Genomic DNA, 19,149 nt, shown 5'->3' with positions numbered 1-19,149 from the left:
GTACATATTTTATAATTATGGCATTTCCTTGCAAGGTCTACCATCAGTGGCCACTGCTATAGAAAATCAGTTCTTAAGGCCAAACTTACATTCAAATTCAGAGATGATTGTATTTCCAAATAAAAGGATGGCTTTAATTTTTGTAATGAATTAAAAATTAATTCCTAAATGAGATGATCAATTCACGTTGCTATACTTTTGATAGATTTTTCTCCCCCTCAAAGTATACACAACATGCTCTGGTGACAAGATCTGTGGAAACTGACTATGGTTAAAGAACAAACAGAGCCAGTAAAATGCTTGTCTATTCAAGTTTGCAAATGTCCAGTTCCATCAATTTTCCATCTTATGTAGAAAAATAGGCACGACTGATCACAAACTGCAGATTTTACCTGGGTATAAAACAAAATGCCAATCCTTTGGCACCAGTCTGTATAGACACAAAAATGGCTAAAGTCTTCAGTTGTGTTTTTCTTCGACCAGCTTTGACAAACTGTACCCTGGCATTGTTGAAGCCACATTAATCATCAAACAACGAGGTAATGGCCAACAGTTATGCCATTGTTGGGATATTGAAAAAAAAAGAAAAAAACTATGCTGGCGGAAAATAAATTTCAGATTTTGCCATATGCTGTTAAAGCCAAAATCGTTTGCAAAATTTCTCAAATTGAAACCATTCCGCAATATTCACTCAAGTGTTTAATGAACAGTGTAAGTGGAATTGTTTTTAGGCACCAAGACTACAAAGACTTCTAAATGCTTCCAGCCAAACTGAGCCAAGTAGCGGAATCAGGCGACAAAAATTGCGGAGGCGGGGCTTCCCTGGTGGCGCAGTGGTTGAGAATCCGCCTGCCGATGCAGGGGACACGGGTTCGTGCCCCGGTCCGGGAAGATCCCACATGCCGCGGAGCAACTAAGCCCGTGAGCCATGGCCGCTAGGCCTGCGCGTCCGGAGCCTGTGCTCCGCAACGGGAGAGGCCACAACAGTGAGAGGCCCGCATACCGCAAAAAAAAAAAAAAAAAAAAAAAAAAAAAATTGCGGAGGCGACCCCTGAAGAAGGCAAGGAGGGGTAAGAGCCTTAGCGCTCTCTCCGTACCTTCCCTAGAACTGACTGCTCAGGCTGTCTGAAAAAAAAAGCATTAAGAGTCCAGAGAACAGAGTGCAAACAACCACAGCCCTAAACAAAATATTTAAGGCTGAGAGTAAGGCAGAAAACGATACTATCTCAAGATTTCTGCAGAAGCGAGTAAATCCTTCACTCCCGCGATTCCGTTGGCTTCCGCCCCGCAATCCCGAAGCTCCGCCCCACGGGCGGCCCCCGAGGAGAAAGGCCCGCCCTTTGGACCCAGACTGCCTCGGGCCAGCAGCGCGCGTGCGCGGAGTTTACGTCACATCCGGCGCCAGGACGCCCGATTCCGGAAGGGGCTGAGTAGCTGTGGCGGCGGTTTCCGGCCTGTTGGTTACTGTTTCTTCCTTGCCGGAGCGACTGGGTAGACCGCGGCGTCATGGTCGAGGTAAAGTGACACTTGAGTGCCCAGGGGTCATCTGTTCTGGATTATTTTTCTTTGGCGGCGGGCGTGGGGGAGCGAGGGTGCTGGCAGTCAGGGGAGAGTAGTGGCTGCGAGGGGAGGCTGTTTGGCCGAGGCCGGGTAGTCTCTTAAGGTTTTTAGGGAGGCAGAGAAGCCGGATGAGAGCACAAGTTGGAGGTTCTGTCTGGGCGGGAAGCCTGAGATAATTCCTCCAGTTTTCATTTGGCCCTTGGGCACTTGAGCTGGACACTGCCCCCTGAGGCGGGGTTTCTGTCGATGTTCGACCGGTGGTACTCGCTGCCTGCTGGGTCGAGTCGGTGATTCTGTGTCTTTAAAAACTTGGCGGTCTTCACTTTTTGTCTTACTAAAGCTCTTCCCCGGGAAAACCTGCCAGTCTTGAATTTTTGCATTTTCCGCTAGCTTGAACAACTATTAGCAAGTCTTGTTCGTTTTATCTCAGAATTCTTGACTCTTGTCCAGGCCCACTGCCATCGCCTGAATTCAGACCACATCATCTTCCACCAGCTCTGATGCATTAGCTCTTAGGTGGTCTCCTTGCTTCTGTTTCTGTCACCCCTCTCCCACCCCCAGTAAATTGATCAGTTTAAAACGTAGGATGTTCGAGCTTTTCCTGCTTAAGACCCTTTAGTGGCCCTGTGTATCTAGAGCCAAAATGCAGACCGTTGCAATGGTATAAAAAAAAACTTTATCTGGACCTTGTCTGTCCTTACAACCTCATCTTGCATCATGAACCCACCCTCTCACCGAACATACACAGCTGTACTGCAGGTTCTGGCATTATTGGGGTTACCGAACGCCTTTGTATTTACACGGCCTTTTCTCTCTGCCTGGATTGTTCTTACCTCTATTTTGTGCAAGGCTAACTCCCTCTCTGCTTAGCTGCCACCTCAGAGAGATCTTTCATTACCACCCTAAGGTCGTCTTCTGTCCTCTGTCTCAGCCCCCTGCTTGTTTCCTTCTTCGCACTTATTAAAATGTGGAGTTACTTTGTTTATTTTTATTTGCCTGTTTCCTCTTGAGCACAGGGACCGTGGCTGCCTTTCATCATTCTGTTGTTAGTTTCTAGCACAATACCTGTTACTCAATTAGTAGGAGTTCAGTAAATATTTATTGAGTAAACGACTAATCTCAGGCATCACTCAGCTGGTATAAGTGGGGCTTTGGCCCAAGAGGAGCTTCATCCTCTTCTCTGAACTTGACTCCTATAGCTTGCTACAGATAGCTGTGGTGAGTGGTACAAAGCTTTTTACATATTTAAACATGTAAAGTGTATAACTAATTTGACTTTAATTTAGGTTATGGTATATATAATTTGTAGCTAGATATGTAATTATACTCTTTTGTTCTAGGAGGTACAGAAACATTCTGTGCACACACTTGTGTTCAGGTCATTGAAGAGAACCCATGACATGTTTGTGGCTGATAATGGAAAACCTGTGCCTTTGGATGAAGAGAGGTAGGGATAGTTCCTTTTCAATTGCTAGAATATTTCAGCTTATAGTATTGGGGGAAGAGAGCAGGGAGAGGAGAAGGTTTAAAGATTAGTGAGTAATACTAACTCATAGGATATCTATTCAGTAATGAGTGGTGTTTGGGCATAATTTAAGCTGATTTAACTTTATTTTTTTTTGGCCTTATCTTTTACAGTAAAAATCCCATTAATTAATTGAGTTTTGCAAATACCCAGTAATTAGGAGAGTCCCTTTTAGGCGTTATATTTTATAATCAATCACTTTGTATGTGCTTTCAGCTTCCTGCTGCTCTCAGAGCCTTGCTGAGCTGAAATTGTACCTGGCCAGTACCTCTACTCCCATCTTTTCTCGTTAGTATGATGAAGATTTTTGAGTGGTGGCATATTTTTGGTTCTACATCTCCAGCTCCAGTCTGGGATTGCATTATGTGCAGTGTTACTTCTTTGTCCTTTACCCTTCTTTTAAAATCTATCTGATTCCTCAAACAAGCATTTATATTTAATTTACCAAGTGGACTATCCTTAAAAGTAGCATAATAAGTGCATTTGTTTCTAAAATGCTGAATTAAATACTTGGATTAGTTTGAACTAATCTTTCTAGGTAGATCCAGGAAAGGTTACTATAGAAACTTTTACTGTATTTTTATATTTAGACATTTGAAGGAAAGTATACTGCCTTTGAGGTTTTTTAAAGGATATATTAGTTTCTATATATTTTTAAATTAGTTAGACCTTTGATAAATCAACATGAAAGTTTTTATATAGTTGGTTAACAAACTAAACTATTATTTGACTTAATGGATGCTATGTGGTAGATTGTGAACAAAAGTGTGGAAATGCACTTGGAAATTTTTAAAAATATTGTTTAACTTTAAAATCTTAATAGTAACTTTTTCTACATGATTAGGCAAACTTAAGCTACTTAAAAACTTGTTTCCTGGCTATCTGTGAATATATTTACATTGGTGAATACATTTAAAGTACTCAAAGATATATTTTTATGTTTATAATTTTTAAATAGTCACAAACGAAAAATGGCAATCAAGCTGCGTAATGAGTATGGTCCTGTGTTGCATATGCCTACTTCAAAAGAAAATCTTAAAGAGAAAGGCCCTCAGAATGCATCAGATTCATATGGACACAAACAGTATCCTGCCAATCAAGGTGAGTATGGCATTGTCAGAATTTATATGTGAATTTTAAAAATAGAAAAATGAAATGTCTTATTAGTGCTTCTTCTGGAAGGACTTATTAGAACGATACCCTATTTAACAGCTTGATTTCCTCATTGGAGTTGTGAGTGAGATTATTGGTTGGTGGATTTTTCCCTTGTAGGGAATTAAAACAGTGGTATAATGGTGGCAGAAATTCTTAGGATATGGAGATAGTCATAGTGGAGACTAAAGGAAAAATTCCTAACCTGTGGGGAATTTTTCTTTCATCTGTCTGTTTTGGCTATAATTTAGAAAGATGATATTAAGTACTAAAATTGTAGTGAATAAAGATAATTCAAGATTCCACAGGAAAATCATTTGTTTGGAAAATAAACCTGAGTGGATTATTACTTGATAAGATGACCTGTCTACACACCTTTGCTATGTAGCAAATGTACAAGCTTTCTTGACATCACATCAGCAAATGATCAAGGAACTACCTGTGTACATGGTCTTCAGAAGGCAAAGCAAAAATGATCAACTTACCTTATTTCTGAGGCTTGGGCTTAGTTGGGAAAATTTGAGATATCCAGTTGATAATTTAATATTTAATTCATTAAAAGACGTGATACTTGAATATAAGATAATTTTGCCACAGATGAATTTTCTCTTTCTCTCTTTCTCTTTTTTTAATAGGACAAGAAGTTGAATATTTGGTGACAGGTACACATCCGTATCCACCAGGACCTGGTAAGTAGCTGTTACATTTGAAAATGTCTTATTATAACTTATATTTACATGACTGAGCCAATAATATGATTCCCATTGCCTGTAAAATATAAGATAAGCTCAATAACCAGGCATCCAAGCATAGCTTTATAGATGATAATTAACTAAGTTTCACATGCATTCATTCAGCAAGCATTCTTAAGCACCTATTTTTTTTTCAGGCACTGTGCTAAGAATTCAAAGACAATAAGACTGCTCCAGGCTAAGACAAGCTTATTACCTGGAAGTTTAGTCGGACACATAAATATCACTAAGCTTATAAAAGTGTTAGAAGTGTTAATATAGAAGCAGGTATGATAGAAACATATCCTGGGTGTGTTGTACGTGAAGAGGAATTAGCACACAAATGGAGTGGCCAGTATAACAGGGTGGAGGACAAAAAGCTTAGTATATCCAGGTTCTAGTAATTTTAGAGGACGGAATTCATCATATTCAAAGTATAGATGAATTGGTGCTTCTTGTAGGAATTTACATTTACGCTTCGAAACATTCTGTTAGTATTTGGGGAACTGCTTAATTTTTATATTTGAAGGTAATATCCCAAGATAATAATAGAAATTTAACTTTACTATCTTGGGCTGTGTTAATATTAAGCTGTTTCGGTTAAATATATGAGATAAATTTGAGATATATGTTGTTGGGCAATATTTATTGTAAAAGAATTAGAAACAAAAGGCCTACAAAATGTAATAAAAATTTTTGTAATATCACCACCTAGAGATAATCACCATTATCTTTTTGTTATGTTTTCCTCCACTATTTTATTGTAAATGCATGTAAATGGAAGCAAAGATAGATACTAAAAGGAGTTGATTTTTTTTATTTCAACAGGGGTTGCTTTGACAGCGGACACTAAAATCCAAAGAATGCCAAGTGAATCAGCTGCACAGTCCTTAGCTGTGGCATTACCTACTTCTCAAGCCAGGTAGGAGATATTATACTTTTAAATAACAAAGATTTTGAAAGCACAGTTTACTGTTCACATTTTTTCTCATTTTTAAATTTGTTTCTTTGTAGTTACGTATTATATGACATTTTCCTTTACCAGTGCTTACAAAAACTTAAAATAGAGAGTCAGTCCTGCAAAACACCTGACTGGAGACACTAATTACTTATAATATGGTGTTTCTTTTGCCTCAGGGTCGATGCAAACCGTAGTGCACCTGCTGGAGGTGAATACCGACACCCTGGGGCTTCTGACCGGTCACAGCCTGCAGGGGCGGTAAGTTTATCTGTGTCAAATCACATCACACTGTGGGTTTCTAACTTTAACATGTTGCCTATTTCCCTTTATTCCAAGATTCTTACCTTAAATATTAAATAAATGAACATTTTCCTTGGACTTGTTTAAGTAAATATCAGCCTGAGCTAGTTGCTAATATTTCATAGCCCTAATATTTAAGTTGCTAGTGAATTGACAGAATAATTTAAACTTCTGTTAATTCTGTGTCTACTTGCACATTGGACGAAGATTTGTGATGATGCTGTTTACCACCCACTATTAAAAATGCAAGCATGGTTATTCTGAAGCTTGTGTTAGTACGTGTTAGATATGAAAGTGTTTTTTTTTATTAAACTCTCAGTTGGTTTGTACGGTTAGAGTTGAGTGCTATTATTATCATAATATTCACAGGCTATAACAACTAATATAAATGAGCATTTAGAAATATATTATTTGTTTGTAAGTAAATGGCAGCTACTGTTGTTATTGGTGAAAGTAGTTATAGAAAGAATAACTGAAAATATGCAGTTTGCTTTATTATGCTGTTACTTGAAATGAGTGCAATCTTTACTTCCTCAGTTTATTATGCAGTTGCTTTGTGAAGTGAATGAATTTGTAGTCCTCCTTCCAGGGTCTTTAGCCTCCATTCACAGCATCTGCCCAGGCTTTCTGCCTCCTTAGGATATAACATAAGCTTCTTGAGGGCAGCCACTTTACAGGCTTCAGTGTTTTTTGGATGGATGGATGGGTGGGTGCTAGCAGTAGATGGTTATATCAGCTAATATACCCTTTAAGATAGTATTGAAATACTTCTGTGGGAGATAAATGAAAGGAACTTTCAGTCTCTCCTTTGTAGTATGAAATCAAAAATGTTAAAATATGACAAAAGCAATGGCATTAATCCACATATATTTACTTAAATAATAATGGGAGCTTACATTTTGCATTTACTACTCTGTTACAGTCTTCATAATAACTGTATGAGGTAGTTGCTGTTATTTCCATTTTACTAATGAGGCACAGAGGTTACATAATTTATACCCAAGGTCATTAGCTAGTAATGGACAGAGTTGGGTTTTGAACCCGTGCACAGTGATATGTGCTCTCAATGTTAAGGTTCTGCCTCTTTGAGATTTTTTAATTGTTTTTTGAAGTTAAAATTGACATAAGGAAAATATAGTTCTGATCGGAAGTCTTAGACTCATTTTCTGGGTATGCAGATATTTTTCATATATCTTTACTTAAGGAAAATTTCATAAATCCCTTTGACTTTCCATTTTTGAATTGATAACATGAAACTTTAGGTAAGATATCTTTTTTTTTTTTTTGTGGTACACGGGCCTCTCACTGTTGTGGCCTCTCCCGTTGCGGAGCACAGGCTCCGGACGCACAGGCTCAGTGGCCATGGCTCACAGGCCCAGCCACTCCGCGGCATGTGGGATCTTCCCGGACTGGGGCACGAACCCGTATCCCCTGCATCGGCAGGCGGATTCTCAACCACTGCTTCACCAGGGAAGCCCTAGGTAAGATATCTTTAATAATAATCTAATCTGTTCCATATCTAGGTTGTTATGGATGGTGGCAATGCCAAGAACTCCGCACTGATGGCTAAAAAAGCTCCTACAATGCCGAAACCTCAGTGGCACCCACCGTGGAAACTCTACAGAGTGAGTGAATCTGTATATTATTCCACTGCATGAAACATGATCACTGCTTTCCAGTTAAACAAGAGCTGAGGAATGGAATAAGGAGGAAACAGAGTGAATATGAGAGATGGTAGAGTGATCTGAGGTGGGGGGGAGGGGGAGGGGCTTAGACAGTATCTTAAAAGATACCTTGGAAAGGAGACTTCATTAAATGGAAACTATACTTGTATTTTGTATAAAATACAGTGTAAAATATTGATAGAAGGCTAAATGGAGAGCAGACAAAATAAATTTAGGAAAGTGTTCAAGGTGTTCTGTGTGAAGGCCAAGGAGAAAATCCATACATCAGGACATTTCTATGGCCCTACCAATTATCTTTTTGATTATGGTAAATTGAAATGATTCAAAATGTACCAAATCTAAAATAAAATGTAAATAGTAGGAAACGTACAGCTAGACAAATTATCATAGCTTCAAATAGACTTTCATTTGGTGTATAGATCTAATAAATCTTAATAGATATATAAATTTGGGTAACCACTACTACAATCTGGATAATAAAAGTTCCATTGATTCAAAAACACCCCTGTGCTGTTTTCTTATAATCATATCCTTTCTCACCCCTGCCAACCGTTCATCTTTTTTCTATCACTGTAGTTGTGCTTTTCAGTTGTATCATATTTAACATAAGTGTGGTGAGTTGAAATTGAATAAACTTTAGCTTCTGTGTAGTGAGCCTGCTCATTCTACCTTTTAAAATACAGGTGATCAGTGGTCATCTTGGCTGGGTTCGATGTATTGCTGTGGAACCTGGAAACCAGTGGTTTGTTACTGGATCTGCTGACAGAACTATAAAGGTAATAAGGAAGGAAGAAAAATGTAAACATGATTTTGTGTTTGCCGTGTAATTTTAATGTTTTATTTCCTCTGGTGGGAATTGCTGTTCTAGTTCTGTGATTTCTTAGACCTGAGTGTGGAGTAAAATTTATTATCTATACCAGTTAAAAGTCCCAAATAGGGCTTCCCTGGTGGTGCATTGGTTAGGAATCCGCCTGCCAATGCAGGAGACATTGGTTCGAGCCCTGGTCCGGGAAGATCCCACATGCTGCAGAGCAACTAAGTCTGTGTGCCACAACTACTGAGCCTGCACTCTAGAGCCCGCGAGCCACAACTACTGAAGCCCATGCACCTAGAGCCCATGCTCTGCAACAAGAGAAGCCACCGCAATGAGAAGCCTGCGCATCGCAACAAAGAGTAGCCCCTGCTTACCGCAACTAGAGAAAGCCGACATGCAGCAATGAGGACTCAACTCAGCCAAAAATAAATAAAATAAATAAATTTTTTTTTAAAACGTCTCAAATAAATATTTGTTTGAAAAGTGGTATTTAAGCAACAGTTTTTTTCCAGACAGTACATGCTGACTATTTACAACTAATTCCTTCATATTTTTTTCTCCTTCTGGTTACAAAATTAAAGCATGCTTATCTATAAAAAATGTGGAAAATGTAAAGGAGTTTAAAAGAATATAGACCCAGGGCTTCCGTGGTGGTTAACAGTCCTCCTGCCATTGCAGGGGACCTGGGTTCGAGCCCTGGTCTGGGAAGATCCCACATGCTGCAGAGCAACTAAGCCCCCGCGCTACAACAAGGAGTAGCCCCCACTCGCTGCAACTAGAGAAATCCTGCACGCAGCAATGAAGACCCAATGCAGCCAAAAATAAATAAATTAAATAAATAAAAGAAAAAGAATATAGACCCATACATAATCCTACCACTATTAGATATTTGAATTTTCTTTTTAACATTTATTTCTGTGTATGTGTATCTGCATTTTCTTCTGAGTTTTTTTCCTGTGTATATAAATGTGTATCTTTTAAAAATCATGTTTGATATGTAATTTTGTTCCCAGCTCTTTTTCAGTTAATATTGTGTCAAAGGCATATTCCTGTCAAAAGCTGAACATCTTTTTTAAAAAATTTAAGTATAGTTGATTTACAATATGTTAATTGCTGCTGTACAGCAAAGTGACTCAGTTATGCATATATATACGTTCTTTCTCATATTCTTTTCCGTTATGGTTTATCACAGGTTATTGAATATAGTTCCCTGTGCTATACAGTAGGACCTTGTTACATATTCATTCTAAATATTATGGTTTGCATCTGCTAATTACAAACTCCCAATCCATTCCTCTCCTGAACATTTTTTAAAATGGTTCCATAGTATTATATTATTTAGATATTCTATAATCTATTTTCCTTTTGTTAGGCATTAAAGTTTTTTAGTTTCCTGATTTTTCACTAACATAAGTATGCTGTAATTAATATGTGCCTAAAGCTTTTTCTGTATTTTAAAGTGTTTTGTTATGATAGTTTCCCAGAAAAATGTATTAAAGGTCAGACATTCTTGAAGTTGACACCCAAAGTTAAAAATTATTTTCCAAAATGGGTAAATTGATACTTGCAGCATGCGAGAGGATCCTTTTCAGCACATTGCTTGTGTTTTTTAAAAAATATTTACTATTGTGATAAGCAGAAGTGAATATCTAATCTTTCAGAAACTGTGTATATAAAATTTATAGTGATGTTGAAGTTTTTGATACCTTTATTTGCTACTTTGTTTTTTTTTTTTAAGTTGATGCCATCCTTGACTAATTTAATACCTCAGTATTCATACTTTTACTATCAGTGATATCCTTTATATGTTAAGAATATTAACTTTTTGTCATCTATGCAGATATTTTCCCAGTTTGATCATGCCCTTTAATTCTCTTTTCCCTGATTTTATTTTTGGTGATGGGGTCATTTTGCAAACTTACATTTTTATGTGTTTTTATCTTTCACCTTTTGAAGACAATTTTAACATCAAGTTTCCAGAACTTTGCTTTGGAATAATAAACAAGAAGAAAAATTAAATATTTTTTGATTGCAGATCTGGGACTTGGCTAGTGGCAAGTTAAAACTGTCATTAACTGGGCACATCAGTACGGTGCGTGGTGTGATAGTGAGCACGAGGAGCCCGTACCTGTTCTCCTGTGGAGAAGACAAACAAGTCAAATGCTGGGATCTTGAGTATAATAAGGTGAGCATGAAGTTAAGGATTGGAGACATTATGAGTCCCTGTTTATCTTCCTAATTGTAGAAATTTTAACTTTCTTTCTTTCTTTTTTAGGTTATAAGGCACTATCATGGACATCTGAGTGCAGTGTATGGTTTAGATCTGCACCCAACAATTGATGTGCTGGTGACCTGTAGCCGAGACTCAACTGCACGGGTAAATGGAATAGAGCTGATCTGTACATATATTGCATCTTATAGTATGCTTATTTGATCCTAAAGTCATGTATTTTTTGATAGAGAATTTAAAGATAGTTGCCTTGACCCATCAATGCTCTACCTAGTCTTCATCTTCTGAGTTCTTTGGCCCCACTATGTCTATAATTGAGAGGCCCCGCCCCTGCCATGCGACCTCTCACATGCCAGTCTATCACCACAGCTGTGGTCCATTAGCTGTTTCATTCAGTAGCCCCATTATATCCATTCTAGTCAGTAGGTCCCCTGATCTTGTAGCTTTTTTCCCCATTGGCTGCCTCCTATCTACATTCCCCAGCCAGCTTACAGGTGATTATTTCATTTACTCACTTTCTTCATTATATTCAAGGCAGGCACACAAAGTTGTCGAGTAGATTCCCAGGCTTGCATTGATCTGGTTACCTGCCTGAAATATGAATACCTGTTCTCTTTGATGGCATGTCTGGTGTGTTTTGATAGATTTGGGATGTGAGAACTAAAGCCAGTGTACACACGTTATCTGGACATACTAATGCGGTGGCTACAGTGAGGTGTCAAGCTGCAGAACCACAAATTATTACTGGTACGATCGATGCTTTTCAAGTTTACAGTATATTCATATCAGAGTGCATTATGATTATATACTTTTCATATTTACTATGACTCTTGCTTTGTGTTGTATATACAGTGTTTCTGTGTGCACTTGAAATTTTTTGTGGTAACATTTCACCCCATTGCTTTTATCTCATACTTTTTACATATCATAGAATCTTTGTATCAGGTAATGTCTGACTAGAAAATAGTGCTATTAGATACAACTAAGCATTGTTTTATAGTATCAAAATTACCGGTCTAGGAAATTAAAGTTAGAAGACAAAATACTCTCAGACTTTTAGAGCTGGTTTGAGTCTTGTTTTGCTTAAAATGTGGTTAATAACATTGAATCTTCAAGAGTAGAAAATAATTCCTTTCCGTGTGTTTTATTAACTAAATGATTATTAGAGTTTTTTCCTTCCTCTCCACTAGGGGGTGACATCATGTATTTGTTTTATTTGTTATTCACATTTGTTTTAGTTTCAGATGACAGTGCAGCAAGCGTTTATTACATTCTTTTAAGAATTAAACTTAAAATCAACCAAATATTTTGGAACTATAGAAAACAATTAGGCAAGGGTTAATATGACTTTTATTTCATATATATATGTCTGTGGAGGAATGCTTCTAATTTTATTATATTTTTCACATTCTTTTTTTCTGAACTGTATCTTGGGGATGTGTGTGTATTCTCCTTACAGGAAGCCATGACACTACAATACGATTATGGGATTTGGTGGCTGGAAAAACAAGAGTCACATTAACAAATCACAAAAAATCAGTCAGGGCTGTGGTTTTACATCCAAGACAGTAAGTGTGTTTTCCTAAGTAGCTTCTCTTCTTTCTTCAGTTCTTAGTATAATACAGAAATATCAACATGAATACTACTTTGGTAGTCATTTAGCTACTGTCATTTTTGTACCTGTGCCACATATGAACATGCATTTCTTTTATTTTCCTTGTGTAGTATTTTGCTTCATGGCCTCTATAAGACAAGGAAAGCTTTCTACATGGAGAAAATGATGTCAAATGAGATAATACGAATAAATCTTGGTTAAAAGTTGCATGTCATAATCGAAGCTAATAGTAGCTATATGTAATGTTTTGGACATAAATATTATTAGACACTGAGCTATACATAGAATAGTTAATTCTTAAGGAGGAAGTTAATATAATAGGAAAAAATAGTAGTAATCATGAACATTATAGTCAGAGTATCCTGAGAGATGGAGCATAATATCACAACCTGTTGTCTATGAAACTGTATCACCTGGCACTTTCCTGGTCACAGTCATATCTTGCCTCTCCTCCTCTCTTTCACACTCTCCCTTACCTTTATTTTCACTCTTGTCCTTCCTCCCTTTCCCTGTCTTCCTCATTCCCTTTATTCCTCCCCCTCCCTTTCTCTCTTCCTCTTGTCTCTATTTCTTTTGTTTTCTCCCTTTCTTCTTATTCTGTCTCTCTCCCTTCTCTCTCTCTGGCTTTCTCTCTTGCTTTCTTGAAAATAGTTACATCACCCCTTGCCCTTTATGTGAGTTTAGGGGTTTGTATGTTTATTGCTTTACCTTAGTGTAGAGCATCGGGGAAATGACAGGAAAATAAAACTTCAACCTAGGACTTAACGTACATTTAAAATAATTTAAAAATCTGATTTAACTTGGAACAAATATCTTGATATTTTTATCTCTGGTATGATGATAATATTTTGCTAAAACTGCATAGATCCTGACTACACATGCAAAATACAACCATAATCAGATTTTTAAAAATCCACCATTGTATTTAACTTGGTTTACTTTATCACTAATTCTTTATATTATTTCAGTTACACATTTGCGTCTGGTTCTCCAGATAACATAAAACAGTGGAAATTCCCTGATGGAAGTTTCATTCAAAATCTTTCTGGTCACAATGCTATTATTAATACACTGACAGTAAATTCTGATGGAGTGCTTGTATCTGGAGGTAAAATAAGATTTTTATGATAAATATGTTTTAGTCTGTCATTTTTTTCTTTTAGTGAGTAAAATTTCTAAGTCATCACACCTAAGTATTATAGCAGAACTTGCCTGTTTTAACATGTTTGAATGTTCACGTGTGTTCATGCATATTCGTAATGCACGTAGCATATTTCATAGTTAGCTCTCTTTAAGTTCCCACATTGACAAATCTAAGTTAGGGGTTTATGCCAGAAATCGCCTAAAGTTTGGTTGTGTGTTCTGGAGTTGAATGTTGTTTTGTGGTGCTTTTTGAGATCTATAATAAATTCTGAATTAAGTACAAATGAAAGTAGACAAACTGATATTAAGAGGAGCTTGAGTGCCTGCATCTTATATATCTTTGTAGTAGTGACTGCAGTTACTACTCTGGTGCTTAATAAACATTTGTCAAGCTGAATTGTTGAGAGGACACCAGGTTTAACTATATCTTTCCCTTTAAGCTGACAATGGCACTATGCATCTTTGGGACTGGAGAACTGGCTACAATTTCCAGAGAGTTCATGCAGCAGTGCAGCCTGGGTCTTTGGACAGTGAGTCAGGAATATTTGCTTGTGCTTTTGATCAGTCTGAAAGTCGGTTATTAACAGCGGAAGCTGATAAAACCATTAAAGTGTACAGAGAGGATGATACAGCGGTAAGATCTCTGTTTCATATACATTGTAAAGTATAATAAAATAAATCAGCCATGCCAATTTTGCAAGGATTTTCTCATTTTAAAGTTACTGAAATTATCAGAAGGGAAAGTAATCTTCATAATATTAAAGTATTTGTCATCTTGAATAGTGTCTGCTCATAGATTTCTTTATTGATTTCATTGATGACAGCAAATCCATAGTTTTGATTTTATCTCAACGTTCCTTATTAGAGTTATTGGGAAAATCTTACACTAAGAATCGCAGCAAATAAGTTGATTACTATGCAAATTAATTCTAGAATCATAAGCTTTGGTGTTATTAGAATATCTAAATGGCAATTTTATTTAAAATGAAAAACCGTAAACTGAATTCGTAGCGAATGTATTCATCCTTAAGATTCCCTTATCTTAAAGTTAAAGAACTGCAGTTAAAGAACTGCTAAATATATAATGCCAAATAATAAAATTTTGAATAAGTGCCTTATTTTTATTAGAAAGGAACCTATTAAATATGAAGCAGACCAGAAATACTTTGTTTTAACTTAACTTACTTTTCTATTTTTAGACAGAAGAAACTCATCCAGTCAGCTGGAAGCCAGAAATTATCAAGAGAAAGAGATTTTAATGTGGCTTTGTCTTCATGGTGGTTCCAGTTTTGTCTTTTGTTTCTTTTTTAGCTTGGTGTTCATGAGAATATCCAGTCATTTGTGCTCTGGCTAGGAATATAAAGCAAAAACTTACATGCTTGAATCATTGCTTTTTCATATTTTACAATGAACTGTCCTCTCCCCATGTTTTTATTTCTAAAATAAACAGTTTGAGATCCTAGGAGGTAAGATGCAGATATCAAGCATATGTGGGTTTGTTGAACATAACTATCCTAAAGATAGAATGATTTATCACTTTTATTAAAACACACTTTTTTTTTTTAAACTTACAGAACTGCTTACTGTAGTAGGACATGCTTTGAGGGGAGCAGTCTTTCTTTTTAATCCTTTAAAAACTGGTATCTGTGACTGATAATTTGGGATTAAAGGATTTGAAGCATTAACTTCTGTATGTTTATTCCACAAACAGTTTTTGAGTGCATGTTCTGTAAAGTTCTGCACTAGATACTGTTCAGGAAGTAGACAGGTGAGATGTGTCTGTCTTTTAAGACAGGGGTCCCCAACCCCTGGGCCACAGAGTGGTACCAGTACATGGCCTGTTAGGAACCAGGCTGCACAGCAGGACGTGAGCAGCGGGCAAGCGAGTGAAGCATCATGTGTATTTACAGCCACTTCATCACTGGCGTTACCGCCTGAGCTCCACCTCCTGTCAGATCAGCGGCGGCATTAGATTCTCATAGGAGCACGAACTCTACCGTGAATTGCGCGTACAAGGGATGTAAGTTGCGCGCTATGAGAATCTAATGCCTGATGATCTGAGGTGGAGCTAAGGGGGTGATGCTAGCACTGGGGAGTGGCTGCAAATATAGATTATCATTAGCAGAGAGGTTTGACTGCACAGAGACCATAATAAATCAACTGCTGGCAAACTTGTATCAAAACCCTATCAGTGAGTGGCAAGTGACAACAGGCTCAGGGTTCCCACTGATTCTTCATTATGGTACTTTGTATAATTATTATATATTACAATATAGTAATAATAGAAATAAAGTACAGAATTAATGCACTTGAATCATCCCAAAACTATCCCTCCGACCCCATACCTAGTCCGTGGAAAAATCGTCTTCCTTGAAACTGGTCCCTGGTGCCAAAAAGGTTGGGGACCGCTGCTTTAAGACTTCCACTTTAGTAGCTTATTACAGAAATGCTGTCATAGAGGTACCAGCGAAAAGCCAGGATAATACAGAGGAAAAGCCCATTTATTTTCCGTGAGGAGGATTATGGAAGACTTCTTAAGAGTCAGCGGTGTTTGAGCTGAGCCTTGAAAGAGGTCAGAGAAGAAAAAGGGCACTCTAAGATGAGGTGTGAAGTGACAGACCAGACATGTGAGAGGTGTGTGTCCCAGGAGTACAGAGTTGTCTGCTGCAGTTGAATGAGAACAGCTGGTGGTGGCAGGGAAAGCTTATGTTTTGAGTTTCAATTGTATTCCACAAGCAGTAGGTTACCAATGTAGGTATCAAACCCTGGAGAAATAACTGGAGATACCAATGGACGTACTTGAAGCTATAGCAAGGGCTGCAGTCTCTTGTGAAAACTTCATAGAAAAGTGTTACTTAAGTTTCTGATGCCTGTGCCTCTTTCTGGCATGTATCGAGTTTTACAAACCCTGTCCTTAGGATCCTGATTCCCTATCAGGCAAGAAAATTTGTCACACTTCACTTTCTACAGTTAGAAAACAAAATTACAGGAACAATCAGTTTAAAATTTGTTTCAAATTAAGAAATTATGCCATAATTTTGAATAAGTATTTCCAAATATACACAAACCATCTTGCATGCTGTAGGTGGGAGTGTAGTTGTTACAACCTTTAGGAGGGTAGTTTTCCAGAGTATATTGAAGATGCTTGGAATCTTTGGCTAACTCCTCATTAGAAATTACTAGGAAACTGCCTAATGGGAATAATCTGACAACTGTACACAACATATTTATTTCACCTTTGTCTTTAATTAAAACTAGCCCATATGTCCTAACAATAAGGGACTGGTATAATAGATTATGGTGTCTTCATGCAGTTTCCATTAAGAGTAAGAAATATCTCTGGAATAATAAGATGTCCAAATTTTACCCTTATATAAAAAAGGAAGCTGTGCAAGCTTTTTTTTTGGTAGAGTAACTTGTTAATGCTCTAAAAAATACTCGAGAAGTAACACCACATTGTTATCAGTGGCTTTGTGAGAGGGATTATGGGATAACTTTCATGATTGGCTTTATATATTTCTATAATGTTTTAATTTTCTATAAGCATGTATTTTGTAAACTTAAATTTAAAAAACCTCACTAGACTTGCATACCTGGGAGATTCTAATATGCCTTCTAAAAGAAGAAAAATCATAGAGGTGAATAGTATCCCAAAGCCTAGTCCAAAGGCCAAGAAGAAACTACTAGCACAAGGTGGTGAGAATGATAGCCCCTGTTATCCTGCTTAGCAGAACTTCAACTATTATGTTTGTTAGACACAAGTATCAAATTCTGAAGAGCATGAAAAAATCCACTTCCCTGCTTCATGCTGTCCTGTATTATGGTGTTCTTGAATCCTCTTGCAAAAAGTTCATCCACCATGTATGGTCATGAACCGCATGAAATTTTAAGCAGAATTTCATGCATGTGCCTTTTTAAAATTTACTTGGCAGAACCCCAGCCTAAATTTCTTAACTCTGCCTATGCCTTGAGTACACTCAAGCTGTAAAATAATGTTAGAGAAAGACAGCTGTGCTAACTGGACTCATTTTTGGTTTATGAGCACACACCTCAGGTAAGCCATCAACAGTGACCACACACATTTCCACAGTTACGCCTGCTGCCTCCTGTTAACAAAGGATGAACTACCCACCTAAGAAAAACTTTGCTGAGTATGTGTACAATAGTTGCCTTATACTCTCGCCTACTCAAGAACTTTGCTTCCACAATTAACCCCTTTCTTTTCTGCACCATAAATTCCTTCCCTTTTTTGCCAAGTGATTCTCATCAACAAATATGTTGTATTTAAATAAGTATTGAATATATGTTTTTAAATATGACTGTCTTTAAAAAAAAAATCACTAAACGTAATGTTCCCTTCTAAGTATGCACCATTTCTCTGTTCCCTTTTATAACCTAACCTCATCTCTGACTCGTCACTTCCCTTTTTCTTAACTGACTAATCCAAAAGTAATGAAAATAAATGTGTTAAACATAAATCTTATAAAAAGAGAAGAAACTTCAAAAGATAGTATAAAAGTTGATAAGATAGTGAAATAAAAAAGATGTAGAGTTAGTATATAAAGCTAAATGTTAATTTTTTGGTGCAAAAATAAAGGAGATAAAGACCAATTAAGAAACAGAAGAATGCTAGATATCCTAATAAAAATGATAACGGGGAGAGGGGAGACAATTATGTCCAAATCCATGCCATTATATTTAAAGAGTCAAATAAAATGGTTAAGTTTTCTTAGATGTATTTTTATAAATTCCTATGACTGACTGCAGAACATGCAAAAAACTACACAGATTACCATAGAAGAAATAGAATTGTCAACTCCTACCAAAACCACCTGCATACATCACAAACCTCATGGAGATTCAGAATGAAATTCTAATTACAATGCACTTTAATTTTTTCTAGGACCTAGATAAAGAAGGAAAGCTTTCATGTTTTAAAATGTAAGTATAACAAAGATACCCAAATTCCATAAAGCACAAAGGAAATTATGATTTTGTTTATGAATATTGATGCAAAAATCATTCGTAAAGTCTAATAAAAAAATCAAGCTTCACGTATCTAAGTGGAAGTTATGCTAATAGTGCAAGGAAGGTTTCATTAGAAAAATTTCCTATTGGGAAACTAATTCACCACATTGTTTTATATAAGGAGAAAAATCATGAGTGTCTTTATAGAAGATAGAGGCATTTCAGTATTTAAAATCCATTCTTCATTAAATAAAAAACTAAACATAGGAAGAGATGGATACTTTTAAAACTTGATGAAGTCTAACTACTCTACCTCAGTTGTTAATTGGGAAACACTAGAAGCATTCCTATTAGCATCAGAAACAAGACAAGGATGTCCACCATCACTACTTTTAACTTTTTAAAAAATAACTTTCCACTACATTTAGATTCAAGTAAGAAATTGAAGTATAATAATTGGGAAGG

General features: G+C 36.8%; 1 protein-coding gene across 2 annotated transcripts; it reads left to right on the top strand.

Annotated features, from left to right (window-relative positions):
* Positions 1-1,328: 1,328 nt before the first annotated feature.
* Positions 1,329-15,401, top strand: PLRG1 (pleiotropic regulator 1). 2 transcript variants are annotated; one of them, XM_067035709.1, is made up of 16 exons: positions 1,384-1,515; positions 2,901-3,007; positions 3,302-3,373; positions 4,044-4,186; positions 4,873-4,926; positions 5,797-5,890; positions 6,106-6,187; positions 7,753-7,854; positions 8,598-8,690; positions 10,764-10,913; positions 11,004-11,105; positions 11,603-11,705; positions 12,418-12,526; positions 13,542-13,681; positions 14,157-14,350; positions 14,916-15,401. In XM_067035709.1, exons 4-16 carry the CDS (start codon positions 4,057-4,059, stop codon positions 14,973-14,975), a joined length of 1,413 nt encoding a protein of 470 aa, XP_066891810.1. In that variant the 5' UTR covers positions 1,384-1,515; positions 2,901-3,007; positions 3,302-3,373; positions 4,044-4,056; the 3' UTR covers positions 14,976-15,401. The 2 variants fall into 2 exon arrangements, with proteins under 2 accessions (XP_058922065.1, XP_066891810.1); XM_059066082.2 differs by lacking the exon at positions 3,302-3,373 and having other exon boundaries at positions 1,329-1,515.
* The last annotated feature ends 3,748 nt before the right edge of the window (positions 15,402-19,149 follow it).

This window comes from Kogia breviceps, chromosome 6, assembly GCF_026419965.1.
Source record: "Kogia breviceps isolate mKogBre1 chromosome 6, mKogBre1 haplotype 1, whole genome shotgun sequence".
Lineage (NCBI taxonomy): Eukaryota > Metazoa > Chordata > Mammalia > Artiodactyla > Physeteridae > Kogia > Kogia breviceps.
Note: the sequence above shows the minus strand (reverse complement) of the source record. Positions and strands in the feature narration are given on the sequence as shown.